The following is a 12,919-nucleotide window of genomic DNA, read 5'->3' as shown; positions in this document are numbered from 1 at the left end:
GGATAATGGAGCATAAAATTGCATCACAATGAATCAATGAATCACTTCTTAATTAGCGTCAATTGTTAAGTTCTGTGCCTGTCAGAGAAGCTAACAAACCATTGACGTGTATTCGACGCACGTCTACATATATATTCTATTTCAACCGACCTCGATACGATATATAGATTCTGACCCGATCAATTTTCAGTCTTCGCTATTTTGTCTAAATATAGTTCTGCACATATGATATGATGTTTGTCTCTGTGTTTAATTACATCAAAATCACAAAGACTCAACTAAAATGCACGAATCATGTACAAAATACGGCTATTGAAATCATCTATTTACACAACTGTTAACGGTAGCTTCTATTTTGACAGTAAACATGCAGCGTGTGAACGTCCAACCTACGTGACATTTCAATTGCCCTTGTAACTTCCATTTATTACTTCTACGGGTGTGTGTATATGGTAAAAGGAGTAACCCTGTGTATTGAAACAAATAACAAAGAAATTGAAAAGGTTGAACACCGAATGCATTATTGTTTCCGTGGATCGTGACAGTTACACGGTTATAATGTCCGAAACGCTGTTCAATTGTCGACTAAACGGAGTGTATGCTAGGTATGATCAGACACGGTTGGCAACTCATTTATTACCCGATACCATGGTGTGACGAGACTGGTGGTAATTATGTCGTTCAATACCCCATTCTCCCGCCAAAACATTCTGAACAATTTGTTTGTATTTCTTTTCATATTTAAGCTAAATTTTTGACGGATTACAGAACATTATCAATCAATTACACCCGGTTAGAATTTTGATTAAAAATATTCATAAGGGCGGCCTACTTTTATTTATTTATTTATTTTTAATTTCGACTTCTCAAATTTTTGACATGTCAGAGAACTGTAGTTGACAACATTGTAATATTAAACTGTTTTAGAATTTGAGTTTAAAAATATTCATAGGTGTACAAGAAAATTCAGAATTTATATTTAGTAATGTGTCAGGGTATGGGTCAGAGAAAGGAAAAAATGTGTGAATATGACAGCGTGTCACCATAGGTTAAAGAGTTTACAGTCTGTAACACGTTTTCTCATTTTCGTTTTTAGCCAATTAGCTGAACAGTGAATAACACATAATTTACCTACAAACTACCAATCTATGTGAACAGCTGTTATTGTCAATTGGCTTCAATGCACAGATGGACTGGAAACATGGTAATACTACGATTCCAATGTCAACTTTGTGAACACATAAATAACCTTTGTGCAATACAAAGCACTTGGACCAGAATCTAGAGTTACAGCCCATTCATGTTAGTGTTTATGAGGAATCTACAGCCCCATTCATGTTAGTGTTTATGAGGAATCTACAGCCCCATTCGTGTTAGTGTTCACCGACTTTGTTTGATACAATCATGCAGAAAACCAGTAAGAAACTCTATGCTATTTGAGATTGAATGAAGTTTCTTGTTACATTTTGTCTAAATGTAATAAACCAATGTAACACCATGCAGACATCAAAACATTGGTGTCCACATCTCTGCTTCTAGTCACAGTAAGTTTAAATGGTTATTTCAATCAGAAAAATGTAGCAATAATTGCAATCTTGCTATAAAGTGTAGAATCTTATTGGTTTCTGTGTGGTTGTATCAAACAGAGCCAGTGAACACTAACATGAAATGGGCTGTAAACATTTGTTATTAAATAAGTACAATTATAATGTACATACACTTACAATGGGATAGACTGCATCATAGATCCTCTACAGGTCTATGATTGCATTCACACTTTCTGACATGTACAATAACAGCCACAGGTGTTATGGAAGTTTAAATCCATGTACGAGGCTGTGGTTATGAATATGTGGTTATGAATATGATATGATATGGTGTTCCTCAACACAGGCTGCTGTCACATGTAACTAATTAAGTAACTTTTATTACTATTGCTTAATGCTATATATCCATTGTGCAGCAATTTTTTTTTTATGAACAGCATAATTGTTTATTGTCAACTACAAATAAAGTTGACCTTTCCCCCCAACCACAGTGTGTTGTGTTGAGTATATGGGATGGATACTTTTGAACTCACGCACACACACACACAACCTAGTGCACAATGCGAGGCTTATCAGTATTGCATTTATGTAAATCACCTTGTATGTACATGTATATTTAAAAGCAACCACAGGTCACATAGCACCAAAGGCAGTGTTGAGGGCTTGCTTGCTTGCTTACACAGCCAGAGGTGCTGTCAACCTTGGCTTTTGCTCGACAAACATCGCATGTAGATTTGAGTATTATTACAAGACTATATCTTAGTAACTGTTTTTTTTAAAATTGTTTTCTGCAATTTCAAGTCCTGTTCATCTGGATATAAGGACATCAGGACAAAATGATACCCACAGACACATATGAAAAATCTTACAACACACAAATATACTTGATTATATATCTCTTTTTTTATTAACTTTCCAAAATGATGATAAAACTATATATCATGCCAAAATTCTTTGACATATCCTTGTAAAATATGACAATTTGGAAGAAATCACATGACAGCATTGAATCAATCAGAATGGAGTATGACATCATGTGATACCATTTGGCCAGTCACAGTGAAGAAGAAACCACTTGACAAGATTGGACAAATGAGAGTGTAGAATGATTGCATGTGACACAATTTGGCCAATCAAAGTGAAGCAGAAACCACTTGACTATACTGGACAAACTAGAGTGCAACATGAAATCACATGACAACATTGGACTAATGAGAATGCAGCATGCTATCATGTGACAACATTTGACCAATCATAGCTTCACAACTTGAGTATTTCTATCCTGTACAAGCTAGTGTCTTCTTGTTTCTTGACTGGTTTTACATGTATACTGCTCTTCAAATTCTGCAATACAGACTCTAATGAGCCCAGCTCTTTGAAAAATTGTGCCTGGAAAGAATAAAACATAATTGCTCTTTACTGACATATGGTGTACAACTATTTTCAACACATAAGTATAATGATGTCCTTTGTATTTTTGTTCATACTGAAAGCATATATACTTTGTCTGAATTTTTTGTCCCAACTGTTCAAACGTTATCTAAAAAATAATCGTAAGTATTAAAACAGTTACTTTCATCTTGGATATGCCTACCTGATAAACAATTTCCCCCTCAGTTAAATTTTTACCCTCAACAGAACTAATTTTGAGCATAGCACATTGAAGAACTGGAAGCACATTCACACCAAAAACATTGACAATAGAGAATTGTACTAAAACTACCATTTGTGCTTTAAAAAATTACATATAGTTGATGTCAATGATGTAGTAGACATGGGGTCTTACCTGATCTTCAACTTGCTGTTGTAATTGTATTAATAAATCTTTAGCTTCAGGTACAATAACTAGCTGTGTGAACTGGGCATCCAATAAAATACACAGCCATTCCACAACCTGTACAAAATCAAACACACTTTTACTTAAAAAAGAATGTTAAAGGGTTACAAGCCGAGTTTAATATATTCATATTGGGGGTAGACAACTGGGTAATGGGTACAGGTGTACTCTGGCAGATTCAAATAACAAGTACAAATGTTACAAAAACATTCAAAAACTAAGGATCAAAAATCTACATTTCAACAAGATACTAATGGTCATAAGGACTCATATGTCAACATTATGCTTGAAAATAGGGGTCAAATGTCTCAGGAAACCATAGTACATACTCTTACTATGCAAGTATCCCTCCAGTGCTGTAAACTCACCTTTTCTAAGGTTGGCACAACACCCTCCTCCTGACATACTGGAGCCTTTTCAAGTAAATAGCATAGGTATTTCAGGAAGTCCTGTACAGAAAACAGAATAGAATACACCATGGCTAACTCACAGATGATGGGAGTCCTTAGCAAGGAGTGCACACTTAGTGAAGGGGAATGCAATAATATAATATTAATTGCCGATACATGTAAACACTGATGTAGTTAATTTTAAAACTAACAGGTAAAAAGTGGAAAAGTAGGCGATAATACCTACGAGGGAAACCCATGAATCTGCCGAACAATAGATGGATATTGGTTGAAACAAAATCTGAGTTTTTAAACACTACTTCCTGAAAAAGAAGCTGGCAGAGTAGCCGGCTATTTATACCGGCTACCGGCTGTCAATAGGGCAGGAAACTTTCTCTTGCCATTCTGTCACATTGGTATATATCAAAACAAAGATGTTAAAAAATGAATATGTTCATTCTGAGTAAATGAGAAGTGTGATGTGTTGCTCACATCCAATTAGCATGCTAAGGCCAATCAAACAATGAAATATCACGAAGCTATGTGACAGAACCCCATGACATGCGAGTGCAAGTGTGGTGTACTCAGGGTATTTGCATGAGTGCTTGCAGTTTTCGTTGCACCTGCACACTCATGAAAGTGCAACAGAAAACACTGCAAGCATGAGTGCAAATACCCATGTGTACCCACACTGGAACTCATATGGCAGGGGTTCTGTTATTATTGCATATCTTTACCTAAAAAGGCAAATTTCCATAAAAATCATATCGATCACATCAGTAGCGAACACATCCTCATTTGCATATCATTTGCATGCAGGTATGCAATAAACGTTTTCGATATGCAATGCAGTGAAAATACCACTAGTATAAGTGTGCACCAGTGCAAGTAATCTACAGTACATATGTAATAATTTACTGAACCCGTCTGATAAACTTGTCTACATTTGGTATTTCTTGGTTTCATCAATAACTCAGCCATTTTGTGTTTTCCAAGAAGACAAAATTTCTAACTTACCATAACTTCTTCAAATGCTAATTTTCTGAGATGATCAATCAAAAAGACATCATTTTGAGGGCAATGCATTATTTGGGTTCTGGTTTGTATGTTAAGAAATAACGACTCTCTGACATTTCAAATTATCAATGTTACCACTTCTAACATTCAATCACAAAAAAATGCATTTGTTTCACACTTACTGTATCCATGAGAACACTTAACTTGACAATAGAGCTTTCAAAGACAGGTCAGTATATCATCACTCATATATAACACTAGGGGGCGCACTTAATCATAATGGTCCATAAATTGAAAACTTTACACACAGTAGATAATTTGGAGTACAATGTACCTGTAATAGCATTTTACCTCGTGATAGAGGCTCAAAATAGAACTCATTCTCATGCATGCCTCTAGTAATGTATGGGTAGTGCTAGGAGTGGAAGTCACTGTGTCTGATAAAGAAATTATTTTTATGACATGCTCAGGTGGTAAAATAGCTATATCAGGTCAGAATACAACACCTACTACCTACCGATAGTATGCCAGTCTCTATAATTCTCACCATACATTAAAGGATACATGAAGGCTGCTTTACATTTGTGAAGTGGACAACCTGAAGATGGAAGTTTTCTGACAAGTTTTGGCAGTTTTCTTTTTGTCATTACGTCGTCAAAGATACTGTCTTCCTTCACACTATGATGATGCCAAGAAATGGATGATGTTAGTGGTTTTTGACAAAGATTTCTGATATTTTGAGATGACATCAGTGTAATCACACTATGGCCCAGCTGTCTATTCTCATGATGACTCTAAGGCAGTATGTGATGTGATATACTATGACTACTTGTATTCACATTATTAGTTGCTGTCTATTCCCTTATAACTGTAAGGTGGAATGTGTATGGCATAAAAAACAATACTGTCTTAGGGATGATCGCATATTGTCACACACGCTCAAAAACCCCTTCCCCTAAACGAATGTTCACAAGTGTGACACTGATGTGTTTATATGATGAAAACCATGATGAAAATTGTAGCGGTCACACCACTACGATCGATGCAATGTAAAAGCATGATGTAAACACATTAAAGACATCCAGCACTGTTTATCACATTAGAAGTAACATCTCAGTACAGAACAATACAGAACCTGTTATAATTAAAGGCATGAAAGTTTTTGAAATTTGGTTAAAAGTGCGAAAATGAAGTTCAGCAATCGCATTGAAACCAGACCCCCCACCTCCCAAATGAACAAAGTTTGTTTATTGAGCTTGTGTGACATTGTGCGATCATCCCTTACCATACTTGGGTTGATGCTACCAGTTACTGCCCCTTCTAACCAGAGTCAAAGCTTTTGTCTACATCATAAACTTTGGGTTGTCTGTAACTGATATTTTACATTCAATTTGGCGAAACACATACTATAGGCTAGCCCTCATTGTTGGGTAATAGTTGTGTGCTAAAATACATCACTTCTAATCTTTTCTTTACACCGATACCTCTACCTGTCCAATTTTTTGGATAAATTTATATTTTCTTACCTAAGATATAACTGGAGACAACTGATCAGTGTTTTCTCTGGGATGTCTGTCATTTGTTCGATACAGAGATGTATCATTGACAAATCTTTCCTATTAATCAGACACTGGAATAGTTCAACACAGGAACTGAAAATAGAATCAATAAGGTCAATTCAATTCAATTCTAAAACGAAATATTTGCTGTAGAATATATTATTCGTAGCTCCAAAAATCACTAGTAGAGTACAATATAGTTATTTTGGAATGGTAAACTGTGGACACAAATGTGACGTTTTGATCTACTACAGACCTCGATCATGCAATGATTTACTTACTCATCATTAACGCTTGTAACAGAACTGACAGAATTATGATCAATGTTTATATAAATATTTGCTTTTATTGAATTGTTAATGACTCCAGGTAGCTCTCTGTGTCATTACGATCTGAACAAATAATCATCTTATATAATTATTTTTACATCTAAATCTTACTCTGCACAGAATTGAAGTAGGGCTCTCTACTTGAATTGATTTTGTCAGGTACTGATACTACCGTCAAAATAAGTGTATCACATGTTATCCTTATGTCAGGCACATGCAGAGCTTACAAATCATTACCCTCAGGCTTTTGTACACAAAATAACAACTGGTGCATTCATAAACGTCACCGCAGTACAACTATTTGTACATGTATTAATTTACATACTTTTAATTGAACATGCCAGGCATAAATCACATTTCCAGGGTCTGTATAAAGTTAAATCTTTATTTTGGACGAGAAAATTATAATTTTCATAAGTAGTTTATTTATATCATTTTGGACAATACTTACCTGGCTGATATTTGGTTTTTTGTTATCAGCAACTCGATACTTGAACTTGGCCAAAAGTCTGGTTCATTACTTGTTCTTTTCACTATATACTGTAGTAGAACTGGTGTCATGTATAACAGTTTATCTTTGTCAACTTTCAACTTTATCAGTTCTTCAAATGTAGACTGAAAATCTTCACTTGTTTTTGTCTGTGTAAAAACAAAATTGTACAATTATGCTTCTACTTTATGGGGCGCTCTTTGTGCATATGCATGTCAATCTTCACGTGTCAAAATGTGTAAAAACAAAAGAATTGTATGATTACAGCTGAACTTTATGAGGGCGCTCTTTGTGCTACGAAAGCATGCATTTCTTTTGATTTCTAAAAACTTTTTTAGCATATACCCAGAGTACCTTCAATACAAACACAACAAATTTGGTGTTAGAACAAAACTATGGTATTACCTAATCTGACATATGAACAACATTGCAATGGTGGAGAAAATGAGGATGACTGTCGTAGATTAACTATGTACTACTAGTATCCAAAAATTGAGTCTGTTCTAATTGAAGAGGGGGTGGGGTGGGTTTATGATAGTGGAGTGACAACCTTCATTCATACCTGTGAATCATCCATTAGTCTTCCAATAAGGGCGTCTACTGCATCTTGATTCTTTCCTCTACCTTTAGTACTTGATAAGTTGTCAGTTTCTGTCACCAACTCTACTTTCCATGCTGAAAATGGTACAATACTTTGTACTACAGGTACACTGTCTGTCTTCAGCGATCTGCCTAGTACACCAGCCAACGTTGAGGGCGCTAGTGTGTATGCATACACCATAAGAGATTTGCCAACCAGTGTCAGGATATTTGACCCAGCTGTAAATAACTGTTGGTGTTTACTGACTTTACTCTTTGTTGCACTACTATTTATTTCTTGTTTGCAGTGTAATGTTCCGTATGAGACATCCCAAACTGTCAAAAACTCTGGAGAAAATCAATACAAAAATCACTTTTAGATTTTAACGAGACAAAACTTTGAACAAAACATCTTGGAGGTAAAGTAGCTGAAGTAAAAAGGTCATAGGTGGTAAAGTATGAAGATTAGGTTATGTTATGTTATGTTATGTCGATTAGGTCAAAGGTCATGCCCTCTGGGTCAAAGGTGAAATGAGTATGTCAACGAGCTATTTTTGTTTACAGCAGTCAACAATAATACCAAGTTACACATTAATTTGACAAGTTTGCTCATGGCGCAAGAAGCTGATTCCAAAATAAGTTCTTTCATCGGATGAACATTACCAATATTTCAAGTATTTGAAGATACTCATGAACAGTACCTTTTGACTGATTATCTTTGGTTCCGACTACAACAACATACGAATCATTCAGTGCTGTCATGGCAACGGATGAATCTTTCTGTATCCCTTGTACTGTAAATAATTGAGTTGAAGTCTGTAGTGATGAACTTGAACTTGGAGAACCAGGAATCTCATTTCTATATACACAACCATTACTCCCTAAAATGGGAAAAAGAAAAAGAGAAATTTCTTTATTCATCTGTGTTGGTAAAACTATTTATAGAAGTAAACCTCTGTTTCAAAACACACAAATCAACATTGATACCCACAATTGTTTATGCAACATGTCTTAGCGAAAAGGATGACTAGTCAGTATGGGTAACAAATGAATTACATGATATATTTTAACGTAGATTGCACACCCCAGAAATAAAATCTTCATACTTTTGCTGTTACTTTGTTCATGAAAATGCCAACTTATTGTCAGTTAAAATAAAAGAAGAAAAAATCAGGGATCATTGTGTAAATTTTTGAAACAGAAGCCAAATGTTATCAAAATTACATCTTTTTAGGATCCAATATGGCTGTTGAATCCAATATGGCTGCTGAATCAATATGGCTGCCAAATACCATTCAGGAAATAACAGATTGCCAACTTCTTTGTCAATAAGACAATGAACCACCCCAAATATTTTGCACTATTTCAAAAGGATCAGGAACAAGCTTTCATATGACAAAGTTTGGAGAAAATTGAAGAACTCTGATTTTCAGGGAAATCTGTCTCCGAAATTTGTCACCTTAATATTTTTGTGAGATTATATAGTATCATACAATGACGCTAATTTTTCTTTAATCTCCATTTCATATTTATTTTATTTTTTATGTCATCTTATTTTTATTGAAGATAATTTAGAGATTCATCAGCTGATATAAACAAAAGATAATTTTTCTTGTAACTTTAGAATCAACAAAAACAAATTCCCAGTCTGTACACATCCCAATAATTCAACAATTTTCATAAAATTGCTGTTTCATTTTACTTCAACATTTTGCCCAATTCATTCAAGAATCTTCCAACATTTTCTACGTAAAACTCCTACATCTTCCATTCAATTCATTTTCTAGACTGCTAGCAAACACAACACATTTGAAAATGGACATGACATAGTCGATTTGTCATCTTCTTACATCCAATATATATAGTCTAAGGGATATATTACTTTTACTTACACAGACTAAATAATGACATAGTTTTGTCTCCTTGATGTACACAATGACACAAACACTGCTGGCTAGCTGTCACATCGTTTGGTTTTTCCAGTTGAAATTTCTGTGTTCTGATGTTATCTTGGGCTTCATCGTTGGCTATATTATGGACTATAACGGTGATATTATGTGTCTACAAATATCAAAAAGAGAAATACCACATATAGTCAAGGTGTCGATATACAGATATTTTACAATTTTAATCTACCATTTTACTTCACTTCTTTTCTATGTCAAACATGTCAGCAAACATCATGGACTTTTCCTGCACTGTAGAGAAAAGGAATTATTTATATACAAAATATAATTACAGGTTAACAATGAAACCATTGTTCCAGTCCCACTGAAATAAGTTTGTCTGTGTAGGTATGATTACTAGATTTTCTTCAAACCAGGATAATTGTATAGAATCTAGACTCTGTGTGTGTGTGTGTGTGTGTGTGTGTGTGTGTGTGTATGTATGTGTGTATGTATGTAGGTATGTATGTATGTATGTATGTATGTATGTCTCATGCACACTTATTACAATGGAGATGGTTTTGTTTGACATCACCAATGATTTTCAGTATAATTAATAATAATAACTATCTAAAACTACAAGATACTTATCTGACGATTATAGTTATATTGTTTATGTTTTTTTAAATAGAAATTTCCCACTCTGACCACCAATGGATGTGTTTTGCATGAAAATATGATTTTCTGTTAAGTCTTACCATTGTACTTATATAGGCTGTGTGAGATTTGTTGTTGTGGAAACCTATTCACACAAGAGATTAGGGGAGTATCCATAGCAACAAATCTTTCAGTCTAAACACAACTGAACAATTGTGAATCTGACCTACCTTTCCATGTTGTATTACTACAATAACTCTATCTCCATCTACTAGCTGTGCCGATACAATTGATTCTTCAGAACCTAAAACACCATCTTGAGACAGCTTAGGATTTTCTAAAACAGTTTGAAGTTCCTGAACTGTACCGTTTTCATAGAGTAAGACTGGTTGCCGATGGTTACAGGTCAAGATCTTGTGAACTGGTTGAGATAACTGATATTTCTTCCATTTATTCACATCAATGTCGTCGGTCTTCCAAAGCCTCAGAATCTAGTGAAATATGAAAATATTAACAAATCTCTTGAATTTGAAATTTACTCACTGATTACGAATGACATAAGTAGAGATTTCACTTGATGTGAATAATGAATCATTGGTCATTTTGATAGGCGTATCTTGAAAGAACAACTAATTGCGATATGTTGCTATTTCTGCTGTTGTCAACAGCATTTGAGTACTTCAGAACATTGAGGTGGTCATGAGCAGTATGTAACTGAAGCTGGAGTATGGAAATATTCAATTTTTGGCAGGTAAGGCATAATATATCTATTACCAGCTAGCTGCAATAATTGTAGTGTTTGCTGTGATTTTGAGGGGTTTTTCAGCTGTTTTTTGTGCTTTTTGTCGTTCCGCTGTTTAACTGGAAGTAGCTAGTTAATAGCTTACAGAATAATCCACTGAACTTGTTTGCATAGCATCGTCTATTAATTTGGGTATGCACAGGTTGATTTGTAGCATTCTAACTTTTGAGTGCAAACTCTGGAATGATAAAAAGCTGGAAAAACAAAAACTAAATGCTGTAACAGCTACAACCTACTCATGAAGACTATAGTCTGGATGTCAATGTGGTGAGTACAGGTGTAGATTGTAATGATATCGTATAGGGACTAGACTATGAAAACTAATAATTATAGACTTCAATGATCACGTTGTTTTACCTTATTCTGTTGTACAGCTATGTACTCCTGTGTCTGTGGATTTTGAGTAACTGGACATGTAAAAGTTTGACTGGATTTACTAGACCAACTATGGATAGCTTTCTGGTGAGACAGCTGTAATATCAAACATGTCAATTTTATATTTACAGTAACTGTGCCTTTATATACATACATACATACATACATACATACATACATACATACATACATACATACATACATACATACATACATACATACATACATACATACATACATACATACATACATACATACATACATACACACACACATACACACACACATACACACATACATACACACATACATACATACATACATACATACATACATACATACATACATACACACACACATATATACATACATATAGATATGTATATATATTAGTCATCATACAAATATTACTGACATCAAAACTGTGATGCGACAGAATTCTTGTGTACTATTCAGTACTGACTGGTATGGTATGAAAAACACCTTATTAATTAGTCCTGCTTGGAGACTGGGCTTTAGTCGGGACTGACTGACATTGTTTTCCTTTATCATATTGATATTGGCAGAATCGAGTCTCTGCAAGCAGGACGTTACAATCTAACAAATGTACAGTAAAGGACTCGGAATGTTTTGAGCCAGTCGGACTGGTGAAGTACACAGTTATTAAATTCCAGTTCTGTTTTTTTCCCCTTTTCAACTTATTAATATCCCCGGTTATATCCCAACTATTAAAACTTGTAAATTGCGAAGTACACTCTCTATTTCCAAGATTATCACAATGGTCACAATATTAACACTTTACATTTTAATCTTTCTTTCAATGTACAAACTACTAGTAACTAAAGTTCCACAATCATCAAGTTGCTACAACTTGATAATAGCACAACTACTACAAGTGCACGTGGGTGATTGTAAATGTACGAATAGAATACAACATGTACAGCACGTGGACGTAAACAGTCGTGTCGAAATAATAAAGCATAGACGACCTTACCACACTAACCTTGTAGGCTGTTATATTTTTTTTACTCGTTACGATGACAGTGTCGATATCGTCTCTATCCACAGTTACGCCGATGAAATCCTTCTCACCTGTAACGGAGCAAAGCTCATACCCTTCCCGGAGCGCTGCCATATTGGTTTCTGGCTTTAGAATTGCGCCCTCTGACGGACCATATACATATTACTTTGTCTTTGTTAGGCTGCCCTCTATTTCTTTTTCCAATTTACATCAGTTCAACGTCAGTTACTTTTAATTCGAAAATGGAAGGTATTTTCTTTCTTTTAGTTTTAATTTCGATAATACATATTATATATTGAAAAGACAATCACGAAAACTTGGTCGAATGTTCTTGTATATGATGGCACACCAATATGGAATGTATCATTGAATGGGGGGGGGGGGGGGCGTCACTCACAATACCACAACACAATCACACGACACTCAAGTTA

At 34.8% G+C, this 12,919-nt stretch overlaps 1 protein-coding gene across 1 annotated transcript; it reads right to left on the bottom strand.

The window, feature by feature from the left end:
- Nucleotides 1–2,552: 2,552 nt before the first annotated feature.
- On the bottom strand, nt 2,553–12,602 carry LOC144435802 (nucleolar protein 11-like). Its single transcript, XM_078124427.1, has 13 exons — nt 12,471–12,602; nt 11,450–11,563; nt 10,521–10,781; nt 9,640–9,808; nt 8,449–8,628; nt 7,731–8,095; nt 7,130–7,317; nt 6,317–6,442; nt 5,355–5,468; nt 4,791–4,869; nt 3,753–3,833; nt 3,334–3,441; nt 2,553–2,936 (listed from the first exon to the last, which is right to left on the bottom strand). Exons 1-13 carry the CDS (start codon nt 12,600–12,602, stop codon nt 2,808–2,810), a joined length of 2,046 nt encoding a protein of 681 aa, XP_077980553.1. The 3' UTR covers nt 2,553–2,807.
- Between the last annotated feature and the right edge of the window lie 317 nt (nt 12,603–12,919).

Source organism: Glandiceps talaboti, chromosome 5 (assembly GCF_964340395.1).
Source record: "Glandiceps talaboti chromosome 5, keGlaTala1.1, whole genome shotgun sequence".
Taxonomy (NCBI): Eukaryota; Metazoa; Hemichordata; class Enteropneusta; family Spengelidae; genus Glandiceps; species Glandiceps talaboti.
Note: the sequence above shows the minus strand (reverse complement) of the source record. Positions and strands in the feature narration are given on the sequence as shown.